Source organism: Balaenoptera musculus, chromosome 3 (genome assembly GCF_009873245.2).
Source record: "Balaenoptera musculus isolate JJ_BM4_2016_0621 chromosome 3, mBalMus1.pri.v3, whole genome shotgun sequence".
Lineage (NCBI taxonomy): Eukaryota > Metazoa > Chordata > Mammalia > Artiodactyla > Balaenopteridae > Balaenoptera > Balaenoptera musculus.
Window position 1 is genome coordinate 26,680,721 of NC_045787.1, and position 25,956 is coordinate 26,706,676.

Sequence of the window (25,956 nt, forward strand, 5' to 3'; positions counted from 1 at the left end):
TGCACTTAATACATTCTTAGTAGCTGGGCAAATTAATTGCTTTGTTCATTTGTTTGATTGTGTGCTTTGGTCAGGCACAAAAAGGGTGGATTAAAGATCTTTGCAGACCCTGGGCAGGTCTGCTTTCGGAGGTTCCACCCTACAGCCCATCAAATATATTAAAAAGCATCTCTAGTTTCAAGTGAAATATAATCTCCTTCTGTAAAAACAATTTGAAAGGCTTTTTATTCTTTTGCTTTTGAAAATAAATATTTGGTGAGGCCAACTCATTTAATTTATGAGTGGCTCTCATTTCTCAGCAATCATTACGCAGAGTCTGGAATTCCAGCAAAGTGAGAAAAGCCGATCTACAAATTGTTTCCAAACATAATACATTTTTTATGAATACTGAGAGCTGTCAAATTGTTACATTTTGCAGACTTCTGAGATGCTTTATGCCACAGCGTTCAGAGTAAAAGCGCTGTTGCCTGCCTTCAAACCCTAGCTTCATCACTTGGAGGCTGTGCGACCTTGGACAAGTTTCTAAATATCTCTAATGCCTCAGTTCCTTCACGCATAAAATGGGGCTAATCAGGCCATTGTGAGATACTGTGCTAATACCTATAAAGGTGCTTAATATACATACTAAATGTTTGGTAAATCTTTGCTTTTAATATGTAATTTAATATTGATTTCTGATTTTGCAGTGTCCTTTGCTTTACTGGAACAATACATTAGTTGTTTTCTTTCCCCGCCCCCCCCCCTCAGGTCTCAAACATTTTTGCAGGCTCATGAAAAACTTGCAGGCTCTAAGCCCTGTGCGTACAGCGCTCCCCGCCTAAAATGGCCCTGAGCTCAGGGAGGGAGTTAGATGAAAATGCAGGGGCCACCGATCAATTCTGTCAGGGGACTTGGGTGCCACTGACTGGACAAGACTTGCAAAATTAGAGTAGCGTGGAAAACAGACCCTTGTTTTCTTGCCTGATAATAAAGTTTCTATTTAGTGAATGCTTACTGTTTGCTAGGCACTATGTGAGGGGCTCACATGGATTATCATCAAACCTTACAATAACTCTTGTCTTTCTAAATGAGTAAAGGCTGGGAGAGGTTTAACACTAGCTCAGTTAGGGCTTGCCAGAGCTGGAAAACCTTGACAGGGAAGGGCAGCTCATGGATTTCCCTCTTCTGCTTTCCACCTCGGTCAGCCCAGGGAGGACAATTCTACAGGATTCTAGGAGCCTCACAGTTCTTGGGTCTTTTGACCCAGTTACATTATAGCTTTAGACTCATCCAGAGTGACCCAAATGGCCCAGTACAGACCAAGTGATCAGGTATTGCTGGAACACTACTTTTCATCAATTAATGTTGATCTCAAGACAAAATCCAGACCATAAATACTATGTGTAGCAAGAATCACTACTATATCATCTCTTAAAAAAGTATCCCAGCATAGAATGTCAAAGACATTCAGCATATTTCAGCAAAGCTCATTAGAGGGCTAATGTGTACAGACATTAGCAAGACAGCAAAGGGAAGAAAGGAAGACCCCATTCAATGAATATTTTGATGCTGATTTAACTAAAAGCACCTCTCCTGACGACATCTCTTGAATGAAGGCAGCGGCTCAGCCTCTCTGTGGACGCTGGAAACTGTATTCCATGTCTGCTGTCACTATACTATGCAGTGGCCTCTATTTGGAACAACAGACTTGCGTACTTGTCACATCGTGCCAACTTTTCAGGCCCTTGTTCTCCAATTAGGCACATCATTTTGCTCCCCAGAAACACAAACACAATGAAAAGAATTCCTCAGCCAAATATGTAATTGCAGTCCTTTGAAAATACGTGAAGATTCTGGCAATTAGTAAATTCTACGTGACAAGAATTATTAACTGCTTTGGATGCAGCCAACGCACGTTTGGTAAACAGATTTAATGGACCAGTCACAAGACCCCATTCAGCCTTATTTTGACAACACTGTAATTTACGGCAATCGAGGTTGGCAGTGGACCAACAGGTCAGGCCAGCCACAGGCTGTGACTGTACCTTCCAGGAACAGCAGGGGGGACATTCTGGCCTATTACTGATGTGTGCACACGCATCAGTAACACGCCTGTATTAGGCTGTAGGTATGTTTTCTTTGCGTGTATACCTTTGTCTTTTCTTTCTTGGGGTCCTAGCTCTCCCATTGGATAAGTTCTTACAATAAGGGGACCATATCTTTTTTATTTTCACCCAGGTGCTCCAGAGAATATTCTGTACAGAATTAGAAACTAAATAAACCTAAACTGTGACTATGAGCTAATGAAATAGTTTTGGAAATAAGGTTATCAAAATGGCTGTATTCAAATGAGTGTTTTCTGCTTTCAAATAGTTATCTTCAGAAATGGAACCTTTGCTTATACAAAATTTTGAATTCTTCTTTAGATAATACTTCATAAGCTATGAAAAGCAATTGCATTTATTTATAATCAAGTAGCACTTTAAACACAAAGGTCTTATCCAAATGGATCAGATTACTCCTTTGTCCATCAGACTTAATTCTAATCAACTTTCTGTGGCATTCTCCTGGATCAAATATTCTCCATTTCTCTAAAGGTGAGTCTGAGAGGAATTCCTAAGACTCTGGTCAATGGTAGCATTATTGTGGAAACCATGTGGCTTCCCAAGGAAGCTCATAAGAAGTCAGCATCCATCGACCAATTCTGGCCTGTTGGTTTTACAAAATCATTTATTTTCTAGTCATTCCTTAGGTAACTGACAGAAATATGCATAGGGAAGCAGAGCAAGGCCCCTGGAGACTCCAGCACCCTTGGAGAAAGCAGAGGTCTACTTCTACTACAGACTCTGGGAGCACAAGGCCTGATAGTTCTGGGTCCCATGGTGACCCAAAGAAAATTAAAGCCTGGGAGTCTTTCATGACCTCCTAGCCCATGAATTTCTAATTATATGCAGAGAATTAGATCAGATTAATCTTGGGGAAATGCAACACTATTTGAATTTATGTGGCTAATACTATTACATGTCCTAAACCTTGATCAGGATTGAATAGATGGATGATGTGAGGGGCTTCTCCAAGTGGCAAGTAAACTTACTGTCTATCATGCCAAGTAGAGTGGCCCGCCTTTGGTTTTTTAGTATGAAGCCTAACTACCAGTAAATGTTTGACAAACCAACTCTTGGGGTAGGTGGGGGAGCCCTGATTTGCTACCAATGGTTTAATAATGGGCCAGCAAAAATCCCGAGGATTTTTCAGTTATCTGTCGTGAGTCTGAGCGAGCAAGATCCAGCTCATCCCTGGCGGGTATTTGACCACTGGGCAGGCGAGAGGAAGATTGTGTGAGAATGGAAAACAAGCACGATAGGATACTGGGAGGTGGGAAACGCAGGAAGTAGGCCAGAGGTTATAAACGCTGGCCATTGTGCACTTCTACCCCGGGTCACTTTGGATTAGTTAGTGAAGAGGACTGGGTGGGGGGCTGACGAAGCATGAGTAACGCTGGCCTTCCTTTTGATCCCTGAGCTCACCTCACTCCAGTTGCCCACCGTCCAGTCCGATGGACACGAGATGTCTCTGTTGCAGGAGGTGAGGGTCTTGGGCTTCAGCAGGTGCCGGCAGTCGCGCGCCGGGAGCGCCTGTTCATCAGAGCCCACGGTCCGGATGCACAGCACTGTTCGCTTCTTCTCTCCGTGGGGCCCACATGTCGCCGAACATGCTTCCCACTCCCCTGCCCACCACCTGCAGACACACAGGGACACGTGAGAGAAGATCGCCCGGAGGAGACACACATTCAGTTCAGCCACTGGCAAGAAACTGGGAGCAGACGCTCTGATTACAGAACTGGGAGGTCCCTGAAGATGCTCCATCCCAGCAGAGGGAGCTCTGCGGACAGGGCCACGGCTAGCTTGTCCAATCACAGCTCCGGAAGCCAGCAGACTACTTGGCATAAGTAGATGCTAAGTAATGATGTCTGTAAATGGAAAAAAGAAAAAAAAAAATCCCTCTCTTTTCGGTCAAGAAAACTGAGGTCCAGTTTTCTGTTGTGCAACCTCAGGAAAGTGTAGGCCTTACTCTCCACATATGTTAAATGGATGTAACGACACTGACTTTAGATGAGTGATGTGGATGAAACGAAACAGTTTATGTACAGTGCATAGGACAGAGCCTGACATAATAGAAACTCGATCATTTGTAATTATTGTTCTTTGGACTTCTGCTTTTGACTAAAAGAATCCAATCAGAATCTAAGCCTCCTGGCTCCTAATTGAATGTTTTTCTATTTCAGTGTGAAGCAGGTACTTAAACACTTACAAATTTTCAATTATTTAGGAGATGATCAATCAGGGGCATGGCTTTCATTGCCACCCCTCCCCCATCTCCTTCAGTCTACCTGTTAATATTCTCACTGGTCCCTTTAATAAGAAAGGAGTAGAAAAACAAGAAACTTATGAAATAATTTCGTTTTTTGTCAGCTGTTCTTGATAAGTTGAATAGTTGAAACTGTTGGCTAAATTAATATTCTCGATTCTCTATGGAAAAATGAAGATGTGTGCTCTTTTTCTACGTGTTATCATGGAAGATTGGCTCAAGATTCTAGGATGTGGGTCCAGTGGTTTCACAGAAGTTGCTTTTGAAAGTGGCAAGGAACCCTCTTCGGAGCCCCCTCTTTTCTTCCTTCCCCATCATTGTGCAAATCTTCCTCAACACAAAATACAGAACAGGTGTCTTGACCCAGTGTGGTTTGGGTCCACCTTTGCTACAGATGTATTGTCTGCTTATTCACCCCTCTATGCAGGAATAAAATGGAATATTTGTTTTTCATGGGAAAACAGTACAGCATGTGAATTCCTTCATTCCTGATTTTAAGGAAACCTTCTGACCTTGAGATAGTATTGAATTTTGGAGAAGATTAAACTTTGTACTATTACTTATGTTTACAAAATATTGGATTTATTTAGGTAGAACTTCTTTGATTCTTATACTTTTAATCTCTGGTTAAAAATATTAGAAGAAAATAAAATATTAGAAGAAAGCTCTTCCTCAAGTCTATTATAATCTTCAGTTAATAAGTAAGATTACTTATTTATTCTTTGGTGTTTAACATCTGGCCATCTGGTGTGGACAAAGAGCTAATATTGGAACCATATGATATGACACCAAATAAATGCCCAGTCTCTTATTCTAATTACTCTGTCCTACCTCTGACATTTCTAAGGGAGGCCAGACACACTATCGAATAGATCAAATGCCATTCTGGAAGGGCCTAAATGTGAGCTGACTGAAAGTCTAATTTATCTAGTTACTTGCTACGTACAAGGCTTTCTGCTATGTCACTGCAAAGTGATAACAGACTTCCTTGTTTCTCTTTCTGAAATTTCCTCCACAGTCTCCTGGGGACATCTTGCATATGTTTGTCCCTAGTTTAAAGTGAAACCCATCCTCTTTATTTCCCTGCAAACGTCTTCCAGGCCCAGGACTCAGGAGCTATTGCCAAATTGTTCTCTGTTGTCCATCTCATTGTTTTCAGTGTCTGCCATAATCACACCTCTTCTAGGAGATTTATAACAGAAGACTGTTTACATGCTCTGAGTGATTGGTGAGAAGGACAATATAACACACAAAGAACTCAGCAGGACAAAAGGCCAAGCGCACCCATTTATTCACCCCCAATAAGACAACCTTTCTGGTTTCATCAGCATAGAATCAACAACAACTTAATATGACTTTTTCCATTTTTGCCATTGATTTTTCTCTTGCCAAGAAGTCCATGACACCTGTCAAACCTAACGTACAATTGGATAATTGATCATGCATTGTCTTGGATTTTTTGTTAGTCCCTACAATTAGTCAATCTTATCATTCCAGTTACTTTGTAAAAGTCCTAAGGACTGGGTCTCTATCAGTGATTCTCACTGTATCATCACCTGGAGAGCTTTAAAAAAGTTATCAGTGTTCAGGCCCCATTGCTATATTGGATGGCCAGAATCTCTTGGGCATAGGGCCAAGGTATCAGTGTTTTTTAAGAGTTCTTCGATGACTTTCATATGAAGTCAGGATTAGAAACCACTGGTGTGATACCAAATAAATGGATTTGATTGTTTATCTTTAAATTTTCCTACCAAAAACAATGGACACTGTGGTTTTAGTATGAATTATGTATAAAACAGAAGTGTGTGTGTGTGTGTGTGTGTGTGTTTCGAGACCCTCAAAGAACCTGTAGTTACCCCGGAAAAGTTTACTATAGTTTGGAAATCAAGTACAAAAGATCTGTATCTTCTACCCACACCCATACCAGTGCTTGCTCAGGAAGCTCTGACTACCAATAAACCAATAAGTTACAAAAATTAACTCTTTCTAACCCTAATTACTCAGAAAACTGAAAGTCCTAATCTGAATTTGTTAAACTCTTGCTCAGAATAGTAATTTCCTTAAAAATATCAATTTTTATAATTACTATCTTTGTACTAATCTTTTCCCTAATAGCATTTACGTACATCCCAAAATCCAATTCAATTGGCATTCCACATTCCAACATAACAATCTTTATTACAATATAGGCACTATTGCTTCCTTGATCTTTATACACAGTGTATCCACATTCTCACCGTATCCTGTTCATTCCACCTCATTTTCTCTAGCTTGCTTGCTGTCTCCCATGCACACCATGCTCATTCCTCTCCCACCTCTCATGGACTTTTCCCAGTCTCAGTGACCCCATTCCCTTCATTTAGATTGGTGGTTCTCAACCAATGGAGAGTCCCACAGCCACCTCCCCAGGGGACATTTGGGAATGTCTGAAGACACTTTTGGTTGTCACAGAAGAGGGTGGAGGTGTGCTCTTGGCATCTAGTGGGCAGAGAACAGGGATGCTGCAAAATATCCTACAATGCACAGGACACCCCCCACGGCAAAGAATTATCCAGCCCAGAGTGGCTCTAGTGCTGAGGCTGAGAAACCTGAATTTAAATCACGAGCCATTCTTTTGGCATTGAAACCTACATGCAGCTGCCAGGGTGGAAATAATTTATGGAGTTGGAGAGTTTATGGAGCATTTGGATATGCTGGGCACCATCACAGCTGTAGGCTAGCAGAGCTTTACTTTGCTGTAAACCAAAGTTCAGAGAGAGGTCCATATAAAGAAGAGACTCAAGTGACCTCTTTCTGGAGTCAGATACACTTTCAATACCAAAGAATTTCTTTCTTGACAGGCTATTCCATCCTGGAGTGTGCTGCACAAGACTTTCATTCTGAAAGCCATTGACCATATAACACATATTTCTTTATATATAATATATGTATATATTTTTAAAAATTTTTTAGTTTTAATTTTTTGGCTACGTTGGGTCTTTGCTGCTGTGTGTGGGCTTTCTCTAGTTGCAGGGAGCAGGGGCTACTCTTCGCTGCGGTGCGTGGGCTTCTCATTGCCATGGCTTCTCTTATTGCGGAGCCTGGGCTCTAGGCGCGCAGGCTTCAGTAGTTGCAGCACGCAGGCTCGGTAGTTGTGGCACGCGGACCCCACTAGTTGCGGCATGCGGGCTCTAGGGCGTGCAGGCTTCAGTAGTTGTGGCACGTGGGCTCAGTAGTTGTGGCTCACAGGCTTAGTTGCTCCGTGGCATGTGGGATCTTCCTGGACCAGGGATCGAACCCCTGTCCCCTGCATTGGCAGGAGGATTCTTAACCACTGCACCACCAGGGAAGTTCCCAACACATATTTCTTATGTTTAGATTACCAGAAGCTTTTATTAAATCTTTAAAATCTGTCTTAAGTACCCATTTGGGAAAGAACACAGAATGTCCAAATTGGATGTAGAGACAAATCATTACTGAAGGACAATAAACCAGAAATAAAAGATTAAATCTTGCACATGAAATCATTTTAGGAGGGGGAAATGACAGCTCTGAATGATGGGTATGAACTTCTCAGATAGCATGAAAATTAGGTGATAGAGGAAGATATTGCAACTTGAAATTCATATCCAAGGAAACTACTGGACTAAGCTTTCAAAAACAAATAATATTAACACAGTCATCGACATTTATTATTTATTCTTTAAAAAAGCAAATTAACTTAATTTCCTTTCTTTAATCCCCTTGTGAGTTTGCAGGCATGATTTAGCTTTGAAGTTAGAACTTTCTGCTTGTTTATAACATTTTCATTGTGTTTTAATATGTGAGAAATATTGTAAATTTTGGGAATCTGATTTTACCAAAAGCTGTTCATCCTGAGATCCTGGGCAGCAACAAGGTGTACTAGCACCAGCATAGAATTCTCAGTAGACCAATCTAGGTTCAAATCTAGACTCTACCACTTATTGCTAAGTGACTTGGGAAAATTTTTGTGAAGACTTTAGTGTCCTCATCTGTACAATGACATAAAAGTATCTACCAATCTGGATTGCTAACATGAAAAAATTGTTTGGTAATATGGAAAGGGCTTGAAACAGAATGGGTTCTCAATCCAGAAATCACACTCCTTGGTATTTACCCAAAGGAGCTGAAAACTTTTTGTTCACACAGAAACCTGCATATGGATGTTTACAGTAGCTTTACTCATAATTGCCAAAGCTTGGAAGCAACCAAGACGTCCTTCAGAAAGTGAATGGATATTCCATCCAGACAATGGAATATTATTCACACTAAAAAGCAATGAGCTATCAAGCCATCAAAAGACACGGCAAAACCTTAAATGCATATTACTCAGTGAAAGAAGACAATTTGAAAGGTTATGTACTGTATGATTCCCACTATATGGCATTCTGGAAAAGGCAAAACTATGGAGACAGTAAAAAGATCAGTGGTTGCCAAAGGAGGGAAGTAGAGATGAATAGGCAAAGCACAGAGGATTTTTAGGTAGTGAAAATACTCTGTATGATAACATAGTGATGGGTACATGTCATTATATATTTGTCAAAACCCATAGAATGTACAACACCAACAGTGAGAACCCCATGGTAAACTATAGACTTTGGGTAATTATGATATGTCAATGTAGGTTCATCAATAAAAAAGTAAATAAATAAAGCAAAAGAAAAAAGTAAAAATAGTGGGTTCTTAAAAACTGTTAGTTACCTCTCTACCACCTGGGAATACTAACCACCTCTACCCCCTGACTTTATCATGAATCTTTTGGGAAGCTGAAATGCAATCATAAATAAGAAGGACTTCTGTAAATTAACCATTATGTTGGAATATTTCATGGCATTCTATTTAGCTTATCATATGCTACTTCAGAATGCATTTTCAGAAATTGTACCTGTTATGTGCTGTATTTACTTAACATTTTCAGGAGTCAAATATCTCTAACTAAGTTAGAGAGCCTTATCTATTTCAACAAAAATGAACTGCATAAGAGAAGCACCATAGGTGAATTTGCCAGTTGTTATTTTGATAAAGATTTAGTCCAGATGCATTAAATAAATACAGATTCAGGGAAAAGAACACATATACAATACTAGGACAAATAAATATTAAAAATGAAATTTCAATAAAATTAGCTAGCTGGGGTCAAGTACAGGTACCATAAATTTTAAACATAAATGTATGTATGTATGCATGTAATTTTGTGTGTGTGTGGTGTGTGTATCACATTCAGTATAAAAAAAAAAAAAACAAGGGCATACATTTTACTTTCCAGTTTAAGAAAACCACTACTGGGGGACTTCCTTGGTGGTCCAGTGGTTGAGAATCTGCCTGCCAATGCAGGGGACACGGGTTCAATCCCTAGTCCAGGAAGATCCCACATGCCACAGAGCAACTAAGCCCGTGTGCCACAACTACTAAGCCTGTGCTCTGAAGCCCACGAGCCACAACTACTGAGCCCATGTGCCACAACTACTGAAGCCCACTTGCCTAGAGCCCGTGCTCTGCAGCAAGGGAAGCCACTGCAATGAGAAGCCTGCGCACTGCAACGAAGAGTAGCCCTGGCTCACCGCAAGTAGAGAAAGCCCACGCACAGCAATGAAGACCCAACGCAGCCAAAAATAAATAATAATAATAATAATAAAAATAAATTAATTACAAAGTTAAAAAAAACACAACACCACTATTGGGATCATTAATATCCCTCTCTGAAGGCTGTGCCTTTAGCCTGAGGTCTGAACTGGGTAAATTCAGGCTTGATCTGCTAATTTGATTAGATAAGGCTAGCGATAAGAAACGTTCCTCTTTCCTGGCTCCTTCTTCCCTAAGAAGAATTTATAGAAACTGCGATTACATACAAAACCTAGAGGGGCCAAATCCCGTGCTCAAGTCCCTAGTTCTTCCCAGCAAGAGAGTTACAGGGAAGAGCGGCAGCGAGGTGAGGGGACAGCAGCACCCCTGTCCTGCCTCAGTGGAGGTGGGTCCAGCTCTGGACCTCTCAGCCCGCTTTGTACCTGGAAGAAACCACAGAACTGGAGAGAGAATCAACCTGACTGAGATGAGAACTCCCTGGCCTCTGGGACCTCGCGTTCGAGCCTGTAAGAGACTGACACTGTTTGCCTTAACTGACTTGTCTAGACTCTTCTTTTTGACCTACTTCTCTGGCATTTATCCCATTCTTCCAGCTCTTCTTTAGAATTCAGCCTGTCACGTGGTAGATTGATTATGCCAACTAGCTCCCTCCCCTTAAACTGAACTCTTCTTAATATGTCTTCTTGGGACTGGAGTGGAATCTGCAAGCGAACTACATCCCTGTTTAAGGACAAGAGAGAATGAAGACACTCCCCAGAATTAGTTCTTTCCTTTCCTCTCTCTTTTCTTTCTCTCTCTCTCTCTCTCTCTTTCTTCCTCTCCCCCACCCCTCTTTCTCTCTCTTTCTAACAAAAGCCCCTCATAATAACATCCCAGCTACCTTCTAGAATCTTGAACCAATACGATTAGGAGCAAGTGAATACCTGTATAACATTGGTTCTCAACCAAGGGTGATTGTGCCCCCAGGAGACATTTAGCAAACAATGTTTGGAGACATTTATGGTTGTCACAACCTGGATGGGGAAGATGGAATGCTACAAACATCTAAATAGACGCAGGCCAGGGATGTTGCTAAACATTCTGCAATGCACAGGACAGCCCCCTACAAGAAAGAATTATCCAGCCCCAAATGCAGCAGTGCTGAGTTGGAGAAAGCCTGGTCTGTAAGTCCACTCTTTCAGGCAGCGATCTGAAGGTGTCAGCATGTAATCTGGAAGCTTCTGTTGCACTGGTTGGTAAATGCTCTTGGAAAAGCCAAGCCCAATTAGCTAAAGAATTTTTGGATGATTTACATACCATTCTCTTTAACAGCGCTTTGGGACTTAAGTCTTACCAAATAATTAAACACAGATCACACAAGCTTTGTAAGAAATACTGCTCTCTGGGGAGAAAATGTCCCCTTCACAGCTTGTCACAGTTTCCAACAGCATAGCCACAGAAACCTGTGACAGCTTTCCTGTATTTATTCTAATAACAAAGCCACACAGCCGTCTTGCAGCACCGAGCCCTGGATTACTGTTAAACCAGCCACCACTCTAGGCACACACAGATCTCCAGCTGTTACCGACACTTACCTGGGTGGACAATCCTTTTCATGGCACTTCTTCTGTCTCCCATTGGGTTGTGTTTCTGGGTCACAGAACGTAGCTTTCACCATCCCGCGACCCTTCTTCACGCAATGGGCAGTCTGGCGGCGTATACCTGGGGGTCGGGAAGAACGGTTCACATATATTAAATCCCGAGCCTACATTCTCAGTGTCAGGTGAGGCCCCTGGTCATGCCTACAGCTGATGGGAAGGCTGTCCATAAAGTATTTGGTTTTAATGTAGGGATGAGGAATGGGGACCTGCTATTCTCTCTGCTCATGCTGCAGAAGGCAATGGGTGGAAAAGATCTTGCTTAGGAAGGACCACGGATAATATAGGCAGATTAATATATAGTCTAATATAAAGATTACAATCTAGCTTTGGAGACAAGACTAACATACATATGCCAAAAAAAAAAAAAAACCTGAAAAAAAAGCAAGGTGAGATTTATATAATGAAAGCAGATACCATCACCAGTTGTTATAACACAATCATACATTATTATTTTAATGAAGGAATGGAGGAGTTGGGCGCTTTATATTAGTTGGAGTTCATAAACTCTGAAAGACAGGAATAAAATTCAAAATAATGTTGTGAAGTTTGAGAGGTTATGTTTTTTAAAGTAGAGGGTTTTGATAGCAGGGATTGATACTACTGCTGCTTTCTGAAATCGGGCTGGTAAGTAAGTAAATAAGAGAAGCACACGGGAATGGCCAGGTCCACAGGCAAACAAAGCACATGTGTGGGCTGGATTTGACTTTGGATATATAACAATAGTTAACACATGTGGTACTTGCCTTGCCCAGGGCACTATTTGAAATTGTATATGTGTATGTGTATGTGTGTGTGTGACTACCTATATATGTCCCAAATATATATACATATATGTGTGTGTGTGTGTGTGTGTGTGTGTATAATGTAGTACCTATTATCCATCATGATATATAATGACTGAAACCTCACAACAATTCAATGAAGTCAACACTATCATTACTGCTATTAGACAGAGGAGGAAACGGAGGCACAGTGAAGTCACATAGGTTGAGAAGGGAAAAGAAAGGATCACTGGCTTTGCTAGCAGCTAGGACATCATTAGCAAGAGAACGCAGAGGAGTGGCCAGAACCTCACGGACTAAGAGGTAAAGGGCAGTGAGAAAGAGAGTCATCAGCTCTCCCGAGAGGGCTAATGCTTTTTTCCATGTGAAATGTGAAAGGCTGGGTGAGAAGACTGAAGACGGAGGCCCCAGGGATGGTGCCATCAGTCTGCACGGAGGGGGGCACCCTGAGCTCTCAGGGCATCCAGGCCTTGAGTGGGCTCACTGGTGAAGCCCAGAATTGGAAAGGCCACGAGTGCACCAATAAGCTAGTCACCTCCTCACTTCAGCGCCAATGACCTGGAGGGGCTTCCCCACAACCACAAGGCTGGCGGGACCCGAACTGGGGCAGCTCCCCTACCACCTACCACCTCACACTCCCTCACGTGGACTCCTCCAGTCTCCCGGGCTGGCTCGCATACTCAGACGCCAGAGATTGCATCTCGCCATTTAAAAATGTCAGAGGGAGTTGCAGAACAGTAAGTGAAGCCTTTAAAATGAATCAACGATATTTTATTGTTAAACCAATGCTATTTTATTCTTTTAAAGAGATAGGTAACCTTTCAACCACTCAGGCTTTCTCAACTGATAGACTACGTGTTCTTTTTCTTTTGTCATATAAATAAAGCACTACGAACAGCTGGAAGCAACATTATGAAAGAAACTTTCATGGCACAATGAGTGAGTCATTGTCTGGAAAGACACGAACACCAAGTCTTAGACAATATGAGTGGAGTGGAGACCGAAATGGTTGAAGCCAGGAAAGCTGACATGTATCTGCCATCGTAGAAGAGAAAAAAGAAAAAGCTTAGCTTTTAGAAGTTTCATTAAAACTTTGGGTACTTTGGCAAATTCTTGATGTCAAGAATAAAAGGCAACTGTCAGGTGACTCTCAGAGGTTGGAAACATCCCCAAAAAGCCTTGTTTCTGCGCATGAATAGCAAAGATAAGCACGCTCAGGGCTTGACTCCAGAAGTAGTAGGAGGGCACAGAACATTATAAAAAGTCTCCGCCAGGAAGTTAATAACATTTCATGGGCCAATCTGCTGGACCAGCAGCCAGATGAACAGATGGACGGGCCAGGCAGATACTGCCAAGTGCATGGAGGAAAATTAATAACAACGTGTCAGGGTTTTTCTGTTGGAATTAACGGTCGTGGTGACCACTAACCTTCTATTCTTCTAGCTCTTGAGTTCTCAATTGACAGATACAAAGCTAAGCCCAAACCCTCCAATGAAGGGCTCCAGCTCAGAAGCTTGATTTCTCCCATGTTATAGGAACACAATACCTGGCCAGGTGCTTCTGCCTCTACTTTGATGCTTGTGTGTTCATTTGGTAAAATTTAATCTATAATTTCATTCCTTATCAAATTCTGGTTAAATAAATAAAACAAATAAATAAAATCCAAGGGTCCTGGGTTCTAGTCTCTACTTTTCCTTCTACCCATCACTTGGATAACTGCAGGAAAATGAGAATAATGACATTCAGACTGTTTAAGGGCAGGATGCTGAGTTAGTTGATTTCTGGGAGTGTCTTCCACATTTAAAAATCTATAATCCATGATGGGAAGATAAAGTTTAATCATTGAAAACATTGGCTAATAAGAGGATTCTGGTTAATGTAATTTTACCATTAACTTGGAAAATAGTTTGTTGCAACTGTTGTCAGAAAGTTTCAAAATTATTAGTTCATATTGCCTTAGTAAATGTGAATATGACAAGGTGTATTTTCCAAAGATGGCTGCAACAATAATCTCTCATCTGGCATGTTGTTCTACAACGTGACCATGATATCACTCCATCTCGACACAGAGTCTAGTTACCCTGGCCTGGGACTGAATGCAGAAATGAAGTTGTGTGAGTTCAGAGGCTAGGTCATAAAAGACCATGCAGCTTCTATCCGATTCTTTTGGATCTGTCACTCTCAGGAGCCTCCGCGGCCATGGGGTAAGAAGACTACACCCTTGGAGAGGCCAGGTGTAGGTGCTCCAGTTGACAGTCCCCGATGAGCCATCCAGCCGAGGTGTCAGTCATCTGAGCACAGAAGCCTACAGATGACTCCAGCTCCCAGGCATCTGAGTCATTCTTAGCCATCTAGGTCTTCCTAGGTGAGGTGCCAAACACTGTGAAGCTAAGACATACCATCCCCACTGTATCCTGTCTAAATTTCTGACCAGGAGCATAGTAAAATGATGGTTGTTTTACTATACTAAATTTAGGTTGATACGTTATATAGCAGTAGTAAGTGGAACAGTACTCAATAAACGCTAGCTTTCCTCCTTTCTCAAGTCAAGACCCAGAGCTACCATCCAGCTTGGCTTGCTAGGATACTAGCCACTACTGATTTTATTGACTTTTCATTTCATCCTCTCCTGTGTTACACTTTTTCTGTTTCCACTCCAGATCCCTTCTGCAGCTGCTCGGAACCCTGGGAAGCTGATGCTATAGATTGCTGTGGCTTCCAGTTGGGTTCGGGGAATGGAGGCGCTGTCTCTTAGGATAACTGCTCCTTCTTTTACTTCTTCAGACCTAGGATGGTAGCCTTGTTCCCCCAGTCCTCTACTATTAATGGACAGAGGTAATGAATCATCTTTCTTGGTTTCCCTAAGTCCTACCCACACCTTTGAAAGTAGTCAAGGTATTCCGTTTGGGTGCGCAGGGCACCCTGACTGATAATGTCTCCTTTGCAGTAAAAAAAATCAAACCATCAATCTTGAGTGACATAGTCATTAATTAACTTTGTAAACCAACTGCTGGAATAACAGAATCTTTCTTTGACATAGGATATTGTAATACCTCTTGTGGAGGGGGTTAGAATGAGGTCATCCTATTAAGAGCAGTGATCATGATGTAGCACTGCAAATGCAGAAAGTAGAAGAGCTTAAGGCTGAAAATGTATGACCTTGACATTTCCCTGGAATTCAAAAAAGACAAACGATATTGGCTTTTAATCTGGCTTTGCCTTTGGCCCCTTTCTCTTACACATTGAACACAGCCCCCAAAGAAATTCTAGTTAATTAAGGATACCAATCAATATATTGGCCCAGAACTAAGTTAGCTGCTTATCTAGAAGTATTTACTTGAAAAGGGCATTAAGTGGAAATCAATCACATTCTAAAATATATGACAATCAAATTCAAAATGTTATTTATAGAGGATTCTGAGTTGCTTTCTCCACATAGCAATGAGAGCGTTGCCACGCAGCTGTAAATATTTGGTAAATCTTATTAGATACTAGCAGTGAGAGATCAGTTAAGACCTTTTACTTTTTAAGAATTATCTTCAGGAATTAATCACCAATGCCTAAGAATTTAATCAACCATGCCTGTGTAGTGAAGTCACCATTAAACTCCAAAAGGAGGGGTTTCAGAGAGCTTCCAGGTTGGTGAAGCAGAATGCCTCCATGTGCCACCGTGCTGGGCTCCAAACTCCAAGAGGATTGAAGTTTCTTTGTTCTCGACCTAACGCTATGAATCTCTTCATCTGGCTGTTGGTAACTGTGCTTTAAAATCCTCGGTAATAAACCACTCATCTGCCGCGTGGTTAACAGGGTCTTGGTGCTTCGGCCGGGTGTCAGGCCTGTTCCTCTGAGGTGGCAGAGCCAAGTTCAGGACATTGGTCCACCAGAGACCTCCCAGCTCCACATAGTATCAAATGGCGAAAGCTCTCCCAGAGATCTCCATCTCAGTGCTAAGACCTAGTTCCACTCAACAACAAGGAAGCTACAGTGCTAGACACCCTATGCCAAACAACTAGCAAGACAGGAACACAACCCCACCCATTAGCAGAGAGGCTGCCTAAAATCATAATATGGTCACAGACACCCTAAAACACACCAACAGATGCAGTCCTGCCCACCAGAAATACAAGATCCAGCCTCATCCACCAGAACACAGGCACCAGTCCCCTCCACCAGGAAGCCTACACAACCCACTGAACCAACCTTTGCCACTGGGGGCAGACACCAAAAATAATGGGAAGTACGAACATGCAGCCTGTGAAAAGAAGACTCCAAACACAGTAAGTTAGGCAAAATGAGAAGACAGAGAAACACACAGCAGATGAAGGAGCAAGGTAAAAACCCAGCAGACCAAACAAATGAAGAAGAAATAGGCAGACTACCTGAAAAAGAATTCAGAAAAATGATAGTAAAGATGATCCAAAATCTTGGAAATAGAATGGAGAAAATACAAGAAATGTTTAACAAGGACCCAGAAAAACTAAAGAGCAAACAAACAATGATGAACAACACAATAAATGAAATTAAAAATTCTCTAGAAGGAATCAAGAGCAGAATAACTGAGGCAGAAGAACGGACAAATGACCTGGAAGATAAAAGAGTGGAAATAACTACTACAGAGCAGAATAAAGAAAAAAGAAAGAAAAGAATTGAGGACAGTCTTTGAGACCTCTGAGACAACATTAAACGCAATAACATTCGAATTATAGGAGTTCCAGAAGAAGAAGAGAAAAAGAAAGTGACTGAGAAAATATTTGAAGAGATCATAGTTGAAAACTTCCCTAATATGGGAAAGAAAATAGTCAATCAAGTCCAGGAAGCACAGAGAGTCCATACAGGATAAAACCAAGGAGAAACATGCCAAGACACATATTAATCAAACTATCAAAAATTAAATACAAAGAAAAAATATTAAAATTAGCAAGGGAAAAACAACAAATAACATACAAGGGAATCCCCATAAGGTTAACAGCTGATCTTTTAGCAGAAACTCTGCAAGCCAGAAGGAAGTGGCAAGACATATTTAAAGAGATGAAAGGGAAAAACGTACAACCAAGATTACTCTACCCAGCAAGGATCTCATTCAGATTTGACAGAGAAATTGAAACCTTTACAGACAAGCAAAAGCTAAGAGAATTCAGCACCACCAAACCAGCTTTACAACAAATGCTAAAGGAACTTCTCTAGGCAGGAAACACAAGAGAAGGAAAAGACCTACAATAACAAACCCAAAACAATTAACAAAATGGTAATAGGAACATACATATCGATAATTACCTAAATGTAAATGGATTAAATGCTCCCACCAAAAGACATAGATTGGCTGAATGGATACAAAAACAAGACCCATATATATACTGTCTACAAGTGACCCACTTCAGACCTAGGGACACATACAGACTGAAAGTGAGGGGATGGAAAAAGATATTCCATGCAAATGGAAATCAAAAGAAAGCTGGAGTAGCAATTCTCATATCAGACACAATAGACTTTAAAATAAAAACTATTACAAGAGACAAAGAAGGACACTATATAATGATCAAGGGATCGATCCAAGAAGAAGATATAACAATTGTAAATATTTATGCACCCAACATAGGAGCACCTCAATACATAAGGCAAATGCTAACAGCTATAAAAGGGGAAATTGAGAGTAACACATTCATAGTAGGGGAATTTAACACCCCACTTTCACCAATGGACAGATCACCCAAAATGAAAATAAATAAGGAAACAGAAGCTTTAAATGATACATTAAACAAGATGGACTTAATTGATATTTATAGGACATTCCATCCAAAAACAACCGAATACACTTTCTTCTCAAGTGCTCATGGAACACTCTCCAGGATAGATCATATCTTGGGTCACAAATAAAGCCTTGGTAAATTTAAGAAAACTGAAATGGTATCAAGTATCCTTTCCAACCACAATGCTATGAGGCTAGAGAGCAATTACAGGAAAAAATCTGTAAAAAATACAAACACATGGAGGCTAAACAACACATTACTTAATAACCAAGAAATCACTGAAGAAATCAAAGTGGAAAACAAAAAATACCTAGAAACAAATGACAATGAAAACACGACAACCCAAAACCTATGGGATGCAGCAAAAGCAGTTCTAAGAGGAAAGTTTATAGCAATACAATCCTACCTCAAGAAACAAGAAACATCTCAAATAAACAACCTAACCTTACACCTAGAGCAATTAGAGAAAGAAGAACAAAAAAACCCCAAAGTTAGCAAAAGGAAAGAAACCATAAAGATCAGATCAGAAATAAATGAAAAAGAAATGAAGGAAACAATAGCAAAGATCAATAAAACTAAAAGCTGGTTCTTTGAGAAGATAAACAAAATTGATAAACCATTAGCCAGACTCATCAAGAAAAAAAGGGAGAAGACGCAAATCAATAGAAGTAGAAATGAAAAAGGAGAAGTAACAACTGACACTGCAGAAATACAAAGGATCATGAGAGATTCCAAAGCAACTATATGCCAATAAAATGGAAAACCTGGAAGAAATGGACAAATTCTTAGAAAAGCACAGCCTTTCGAACTGAACCAGGAAGAAATAGAAAATATAAACAGACCAATTACAAGCACTGAAATTGACACTGTGATTAAAAATCTTCCAACAAACAAAAGCCCAGGACCAGATGGCTTCACAGGCGAATTCTATCAAACATTTAGAGAAGAGCTAACACCAATCCTTCTCAAACTCTTCCAAAATATAACAGAGGGAGGAACACTCCGAAACTCATTCTACGAGGCCACCATCACCATGATACCAAAACCAGACAAAGATGCCACAAGAAAGAAAACTACAGGCCAATATCACTGATGAAAATAGATGCAAAAATCCTCAACAAAATACCAGCAAACAGAATCCAACAGCACATTAAAACGATCATACACCATGATCAAGTGGGGTTTATCCCAGGAATGCAAGGATTCTTCAATATATGCAAATCAATCAATGTGATAAACCACATTAACAAATTGATGGAAAAAAACCATATGATCATCTCAATAGATGCAGAAAAAGCTTTCAACAAAATTCAACGCCCATTTATGCTAAATACCCTCCAGAAAGTAGGCATAGAGGGCTCAACACAATAAAGGCCATATATGACAAACCCACAGCCAACATCATTCTCAATGGTGAAAAACTGAAACCATTTCCTCTAAGATCAGGAACAAGACAAGGTTGTCCACTCTCACCACTATTATTCAACATACCTTTGGAAGTTTTAGCCACAGCAGTCAGAGAAGAAAAAGAAATAAAAGGAATCCAAATTGGAAAAGAAGAAGTAAAGCTGTCACTGTTTGCAGATGACATGATACTATACATAAAGAATCCTAAAGATGCTACCAGAAAACTACTAGAGCTAATCAATGAATTTGGTAAAGGAGACGGATACAAAATTAATGCACAGAAATCTCTTGCATTCCTATACACTAATGATGAAAAATCTGAAAGTGAAATTAAGAAAACACTCCCATTTACCATTGCAACAAAAAGCATAAAATACCTAGGAGTAAACCTACCTAAGGAGACAAAAGACCTGTATGCAGAAAACTATTAGACACTGATGAAAGAAATTAAAGATGATACAAACAGATGGCGAGATATACCATGTTCTTGGATTGGAAGAATCAACATTGTGAAAATGATTATACTACCCAAAGCAGTCTACAGATTCAATGCAATCCCTAACAAACTACCAATGGTATTTTTGACAGAAATAGAATAAAAAATTTCACAATTTGTATGGAGACACAAAAGACCCCGAATAGCAAAGCAATCTTGAGAAAGAAAAACTGAGCTGGAGGAATCAGGCTCCCGGACTTCAGACTATACTACAAAGCTACAGTAATCAAGACAGTATGGTACTGGCACAAAAACAGAAATATAGATCAATGGAACAGGATAGAAAGCCCAGAGATAAACACCTGCATATATGGTCACCTTATTTTTTATAAAGGAGGCAAGAATATACAATGGAGAAAAGACAGCCTCTTCAATAAGTGGTGCTGCGAAAACTGGAGAGCTACATGTAAAAGAATGAAATTAGAACACTCCCTAACACCATACACAAAAATAAACTCCAAATGGATTAAAGACCTAAATGAAGGCCAGACACTATAAAACTCTTAGAGGAAAACATAGGCAGAACACTCTATGACATAAATCACAGCAAGATCCTTTTTGACCCACTTCTTAGAGAAATGGAAATAAAAACAAAAATAAACAAATGGGACCTAATGAAACTTAAAAGCTTTTTCACAGCAAAGGAAACCATAAAGAAGATGAAAAGACAACCCTCAGAATGGGAGAAAATATTTGCAAATGAAGCAACTGACAAAGGATTAATCTCCAAGATTTACAAGCAGCTTATGCAGCTCAATAACAAAAAAATGAACAACCCAATCCGAAAATGGGCAGAAGACCTAAATAGACATTTCTCCAAAGAAGATATACAGATTGCCAACAGACACATGAAAGAATGCTCAACATCATTAATCATTAGAGAAATGCAAATCAAAACTACAATGAGATATCATCTCACACCGATCAGAATGGCCATCATCAAAAAATCTAGAAACAATAAATGCTGGAGAGGATGTGGAGGAAAGGGAACACTCTTGCACTGTTGGTGGGAATGTAAATTGATACAGCCACTATGGAGAACAGTATGGAAAAACTACAAATAGAACTACCATACGACCCAGCAATCCCACTACTGGGCATATACCCTGAGAAAACCATAGTTCAAAAAGAGTCATGTACCAAAATGTTCATTGCAGCTCTATTTACAATAGCCAGGACATGGAAGCAACCTAAATGTCCATCGACAGATGAATGGATAAAGAAGATGTGGCACATATATACAATGGAATATTACTCAGCCATAAAAAGAAATGAAATGGAGGTATTTGTAATGAGGTGGATGGAGTTAGAGTCTGTCATACAGAGTGAAGTAAGTCAGAAAGAGAAAAACAAATACAGTATGCTAACACATATATACGGAATCTACGGAAAAAAAAAAAAAGCCATGAAGAACCTAGTGGCAAGACGGGAATAAAGACACAGACCTACTAGAGAATGGACTTGAGGATATGGGGAGGGGGTGGGGTGAGATGTGACAGGGTAAGAGAGTGTCATGGACATATATACACTACCAAATGTAAAATAGATAGCTAGTGGGAAGCAGCCGCATAGCACAGGGAGATCAGCTCGGTGCTTTGTGACCACCTAGAGGGGTGGGGTGGGGAGGGTGGGAGGGAGGGAGATGCAAGAGGGAAGAGATATGGGAACATATTGTATGTGTATAACTGATTCACTTTGTTATAAAGCAGAAGCTAACACACCATTGTAAGGCAATTATACTTCAATAAAGATGTTTAAAAAAAAAAAAAAAGAGTCATATACCACAATGTTCACTGCTGCTCTATTTACAATAGCCAGGACATGGAAGTGACCTAAGTGTCCATCGACAGATGAATGGATAAAGAAGATGTGGCACATAAATACAATGGAATATTACTCAGCCATAAAAAGAAATGAAATTGAGTTATTTGTAGTGAGGTGGATGGACCTAGAGACTGTCATACAGAGTGAAGTAATTCAGAAAGAGAAAAATAAATATTGTATGCTAATACATATATATGGAATCTAAAAAAAAAAAATGGTCTAGTGGCACGACAGGAATAAAGAGGCAGACGTAGAGAATGTACTTGAGGACACAGGGAGGGGGAAGGGTAAGTTGGGACGAAGTGAGAAAGTGGCATGGAATTATACATACTACCAAATATAAAATGGATAGCTGGTGGGAAGCAGCCGCATAGCACAGGGAGATCAGCTCAGTGGTTTGTGACCACCTAGAGCGGTGGGATAGGGAGGGAGAGAGGGAGACGCAAGAGGGAGGCGATATGGGGATATATGTATAGCTGATTCAATTTGTTATAAAGCAGAGACTAACACACCATTGTAAAGCAATTATACTCCAATAAAGATATTAAAAAGAAAAAGAATTATCTTCATATACCCCTGAACCTGATCATCTCAAGTGGAAATTATACCTTGATATAAGAACAAGTAAAGTTTCTTATGTCCAAAACCAAAACGAAATAAAAGTGACATAGCTCATCATATTCTCAATTCAATACTGAGACTGTAAAATAATGGGAGCCTGTTATATGGTTAATTTAGTTCATATAAGATTTTTCTGGCTCAAAAATTCAAGTTAGGAAGGGTATAGAGAAAGCAACTAAAGACAACTTATTGTTATCACCTATGGCAGAAAATGCAGTATTTCCTACTATATCAAAATTTAAGATCAAAGGTACTCAACCACTGAATATTTAATCACATCACCTGAAAGAGATTCAAAGTACTGTATACCTGGTTTTTAAAATACTGACAAATACCAAGATCTCTTTTTATAACCACTTGAGTACAAGTTAAGCAGTATAAGTTAAATTTTACACTAGGACATAATCTGTAATTCTCCTAAAATTGGATATAACATTGATTTTAATAACGTGAGATGATAAAAATTCTATGACTCAATAGAGGGCACTGCCACAATTCCCTTACAATATACAGAAATAACATGTAACTTCATAGAAGATGGGAAGAGTAGGAACTGTATAACCATATATCTTATTGACAATTCCATCCTAAATCTACCAACTTTCAATTTCAGTTCCCACTAAATATTTACTTTGTATTTTCTGGCTCTTTGACCCCCTTCATCTCTGATTTCCTTGATCAATGAGTTCAGATCTATCCTTCATAATGAAGGCTCAGTCAAGAAGAACTTGAGTCCCATCACTGCAAGAGCTCAAACACATTGATTTTATTATCCATTGCTGAAACCCATACTTCTCACAACATTGGTAAGACTCAAAGCCAATAGTTTTTTCCTCCCTGAAATCCCAATGAACTGATTACATACATTGACTGTCATGGTCAGAAAGAAATTATGTAAGAAATACTTAAGAAATGCTCAAACAGGAGCATCGCTGGTGTTTGAAGAATGCTTAATGGAACTAGGTAGGAACCATTTTCAAAATTTACCATGATCAAGAAGTATTCTTTCCTGCTTATAACTCCTCTTCTGCAGCCACTGTGTACAAATCAGGCAAAGCACACACTTAGGGAAAGTCAGAGGCCTGCAACGTCTCACAAAACTCACAGGGTTAACAAGAAAAGCAGACATTCAGCATTTTACAGGGTACACTGAGCAAAGCAAGCCTTCAGAGAAACCAACTGAGAAATCCCCAGCAAGTGCACTAATAGGGAACAAAACTAAGGCCTTGGAAACAGGGGAGGGACTAATCTCTGCTGGCTGCATGTGATAAAAATGGGATGGGATGGGACTAAGACGACCAGTAGAATAAGAGAATATTAGATTAGCCACCTTGGAAAGAATTCCGGTTAAAGGTTCCACATGTAAGGAACTTGGAAGTTGCCACTCTGTTGTAATGACAAGCAAAAAGCTGAACAGACTGAAAAATCAACAATTCTTCTTGGATATGAGAGAGGAAAGGGCACAGGGCAAACTGCTGCTCCCAAGACTGGAGAGACAGACGAGTGAATAGAGGGAGTCAGAACTTCCCAACTTTCCAGAGTAGAGACTCAGAAGCTGACTACCACGGGAACCTGAATTTCGGCAACTTAATATCAGAACCAAACCGTGGATCCAGGATACCCCAAAACAGCAAGTATAATAAATGCCCAAAAAAACCCCCAAAAAAACTACATCTAGGCATATCACTTTCAAATTACAGAAAATCAAAGACAAAGAAAAAGTCCTGAAAGAAGCCAGAGGGAAAAAACACCTTACCTACAGAGGCACAAAGAAAGAACTGCATGTGGCTTCTCAGAACTCACGCAAGCAAGAAGAGAGCAGAGTGAAATATTTAAAGTGTTGAGAGAAAAAAACCCACCAACTTAGAATTCCACACCCTGTGAAATTACCATTCAAAAGTGAAGGAGAAATAATTTCTCAGACAAACAAAAACTGAAGGAATTCGTTGCCAATAGACCTGCAGGAAAGAAATGTTAAAAGAAATTCTTTAGAAAAAAGGAAAATATTAAAAATCAGAAACTTGGATCTATATAAAGAAAGGAAAAACACTAAAGAAGCAATAAATGAAGGTTAAATAAAAACTTCCATTTTTCCTATTCGGAGTTGATCTAACAGAAAACAGTTTGTTCAAAATAATAATACCAATAATGTATTCAATTATTTTGATTATGATGCTTATGTATATATGATATATATGTATATGTGCTTAGGTACACATATAGAAATGAAATGAATGACAAAAATGATACAAGGGACGAGACGCAGGAACCAGGATTATTTTGTTATTATAAGGTACTCATACTGCCTATAATTTTGTTATTATAAAGTACTCATAACACTGAAGTGGTACAGTGTTATCTGAAAGTGGATTGGATTAGCTGTAAACATATATTGCAAACTCTAGGGCAATCACTAAAAAAAAGCAGATTAGCTACTCTGGGCTAAGAGTTTTCATTAGTTCATTAGTGAAGTACAACTGGAAGGTTATCAGGTCTCTACTGTGAATTACTCGTAGTTTATTTTACATATTTATGCATGTGATAAACTATATAATCCTCATTCCATAGCATATGTTTAAATGCATCTCAATAAATCCTATTATTTTTATGAAGTCCTACATATTAAAAAAATCCTCCAGATATTTTTAGAGATCAATATCTGGACTTGGTTGATCCTACCTGACAATTATAGAGGACAAAGTCAGACGGAGTAGCGCCAAGATGAGTGCAATTTTAAAAAGTCAAGGAAGTATCTGACTCTGATTTTCTGTCCTCTAAACATCACTATATGGTCACCCATCAGGATCAGAGTGAAATACGTGCCCTTATTTATTATTCTCACGCTTTATCAAGGATATGTGGACGTATCTCAAATGCACGTGATTATTTTGAGCCTTACTAGGAATACTGTCAGACTCTGTAAGAACTAGTTTCAGTGATGTAAGTATCTGTTCTACATGTATTTATTTCTAATGAACATGATCTAGTTTCTAAGGCAGCTTAGAACAGTTCAAGCAATCTCCAAGAGCTTCGCATGGTCTTTGGAGTTTTCTTTTTGTTTCTTTTAATTGGGGTATAGTTGTTTTACGATGTTGTGTTAGTTTCTACTGTACAGCGAAGTGGAGTTCCTTGTGCTATACAGCAGGTTCTCATTAGTTATCTATTTTATACATGTTAGTGTATATATGTCAGTGGAGTTTTCAGTATTTGCCTTTTCCTATCAGAATGTGACGTTCCTTAAACAAAGGAACAATGACTACGGTCCAAAGAGAATTCAGCCAAGCAGGGTGACGTCCAGGGTGGGGCAGGAGAAAATGTTCCCCCTTTTGTGCAGGCCATTGTTGTGCTTCTACACCAAAAACACAGCACAGAGGAGACAACAGAGCACACAACTGGCAAAGGTTACATTCAGAAGTGATGACCCATTGTCTGACAGTAGTGCCATTGCTGTTTTATAAGACACATGGGAATTCTGGTTAGAATATATTACAACTGACAGATTCCTGAAG

The 25,956-nt window shown here is 39.8% G+C and overlaps 1 protein-coding gene across 3 annotated transcripts in view; it reads right to left on the reverse strand.

The window, feature by feature from the left end:
• ADAMTS12 (ADAM metallopeptidase with thrombospondin type 1 motif 12) overlaps nucleotides 1-25,956 on the reverse strand; it is a 415,782-nt gene that overhangs the window by 74,102 nt on the left and 315,724 nt on the right. For all 3 annotated transcript variants that reach the window (XM_036846885.1, XM_036846887.1, XM_036846886.1), the window contains 2 exons: nucleotides 11,505-11,631; nucleotides 3,507-3,717 (listed from right to left, as the gene is read on the reverse strand). In XM_036846885.1, the coding sequence (XP_036702780.1) occupies nucleotides 3,507-3,717; nucleotides 11,505-11,631 (338 nt within the window). The remainder of the gene's footprint in view (nucleotides 1-3,506; nucleotides 3,718-11,504; nucleotides 11,632-25,956) is intronic.